The 1,889-nt window shown below is 34.7% G+C and overlaps 1 protein-coding gene across 2 annotated transcripts in view; it reads right to left on the bottom strand.

Annotated features, from left to right (window-relative positions):
* The window catches only part of LOC106872595 (trichohyalin), a 152,608-nt gene that overhangs the window by 18,853 nt on the left and 131,866 nt on the right, over positions 1-1,889 (bottom strand). For both annotated transcript variants that reach the window (XM_052965781.1, XM_052965782.1), the window contains exon 31: positions 1,116-1,190. In XM_052965781.1, the coding sequence (XP_052821741.1) occupies positions 1,116-1,190 (75 nt within the window). The remainder of the gene's footprint in view (positions 1-1,115; positions 1,191-1,889) is intronic.

Genomic DNA, 1,889 nt, shown 5'->3' with positions numbered 1-1,889 from the left:
GGGTTGATAAATTAAGTACCAGTTGCATACTGGGGTTGATCTAATCGACTGGCCCCCTTCCCAAAAATTTCAGGCCTTGTGCCTAGAGTAGAAAAGAATACATTAGATCCATCGTGGTCCATTATAAGTTCTGCTTAGTCCTCAGTTTCTCCAAAGTATGCAAAGTAGTGCTCTTTTGTACCATCAGAATGTGCTCAAAGACAACACTCAAAGACCACCTATACACAAATGAAACAAAAGTACTAAAATAAAGGACCATTTGAATTTGCAAGGAGCACAGTTTGTTGTAACAGCAAACTTTAACTACAACAGACCCTGTCACTACATGAAAAACCACCTGTAAATAACCAAACACATATACAACATTTAAGACTAACACTGCTACACTATCATTAAAACACTGTCTTTTCCACTCACTCAAGACAAAAAACACTTAGGAACTGAAATAGTTATGTCAAGAACTTCATTGGACCCAAACATTACTGTACAAATACAGAAGAACAATAACCAAGTCCATCTTAGTCACCTCACTGCTAAAATCACTACCAGAATTTAAGAATGTACAGCCCTCTCTAGTGGGCAATGAAAAGAGAGTAAGTGGTTCAGGCTGTTATACTGCTTCCCATATGATTCATTACATGTTGAAGTATGCAACATGGTCCTCAGCTAGATAAAGGCAATACAACATATCTACTTGCTATACTGTGACTAACACTTACTATAAGCTCTCACTCCTACCCTACACCTTACATGATATGTTCTCAACCTTGCATTGCACCCAGCACACTCTGTAAAGTGGTTGGCATAAGTAAGGGCATCCAGCCATAGAAACCATGCCACAACAGACAATTGGAGTCTGAACAGCTCCCCAGCTGGCCAGCTCCTGTCAAATAGTCCAACCCATGCCAGCATGGAAAATGGATGTTAAATGCTGATGATGACATTCTCCAAACTACAGCAGTATCATGCATAAGATTTCCTGAAAAATCAATTATGGATATTTCTGATATAAAAAAATATGCTGAGATTGAAATATAAATAGGGAAATTTTACTAAATATTACAAAATTTTACTAAATTACAAAAACTTCCAGTAGAATATAACATCAAATATACCTTGCACTGCAATTCCTTGACTTTCTCCAGACAGTGTTAGTGGTGATTGTGCATCTCTTTCTTTTATAATTGGAACTAAATAAATAGAAAATGATAACATTAACAGAATGTGTTATACTTGTAGTTATTAGTATTAGAAGAACGAGTGATTAATTCCTTATACAGGGTCTGGAGAGATATGATGGTGATTGCAAAAAGAAGTTCTTTCCTTCTCTTCTTCACCATACAAACCATATACTAGTTGATATACGACACATCAAATAATAAGCCCTATTTACAAAACTGTATACTATACATGCTCTAATTGCAACATTGCACACCACACATCATGACTAAATTTCTAACCTTTCCATCCACAATATACCAGATTTTGCACACAGTACACTTCACATGTCCTAATTGTTATCTTTTACTCAATACATCATATCCAATATGTGCCACCTGCACAGGAGCCAGTCCAGCTGCACATATATATATATGTGTGTGTGTATATATGTATATATGCACATGTGTAGGCATATGTCTGCCTATTCGAATATATATATATATATATATATATATACAGGGTGTGGCAGAAGTAGTGCCCCTTTGTATTTGAATTTTCTTGTTTCTAATTGAGTTATTTTCTTTTACTTCCTAAAACTTGTGTGATTTTTTTTTCATTAGTTTATTATTCGTTTGTTTAAGTAATGCAATAAGTTTGTGTTCAATAAAAAATTATTTAATAAACATTTACATACTATGAAAGTTATTAAATGCATAAGGGGCATTACT

Source organism: Octopus bimaculoides, chromosome 2 (genome assembly GCF_001194135.2).
Source record: "Octopus bimaculoides isolate UCB-OBI-ISO-001 chromosome 2, ASM119413v2, whole genome shotgun sequence".
Classification (NCBI taxonomy): domain Eukaryota; kingdom Metazoa; phylum Mollusca; class Cephalopoda; order Octopoda; family Octopodidae; genus Octopus; species Octopus bimaculoides.
This window is presented reverse-complemented; position numbering and strand designations above follow the sequence as displayed.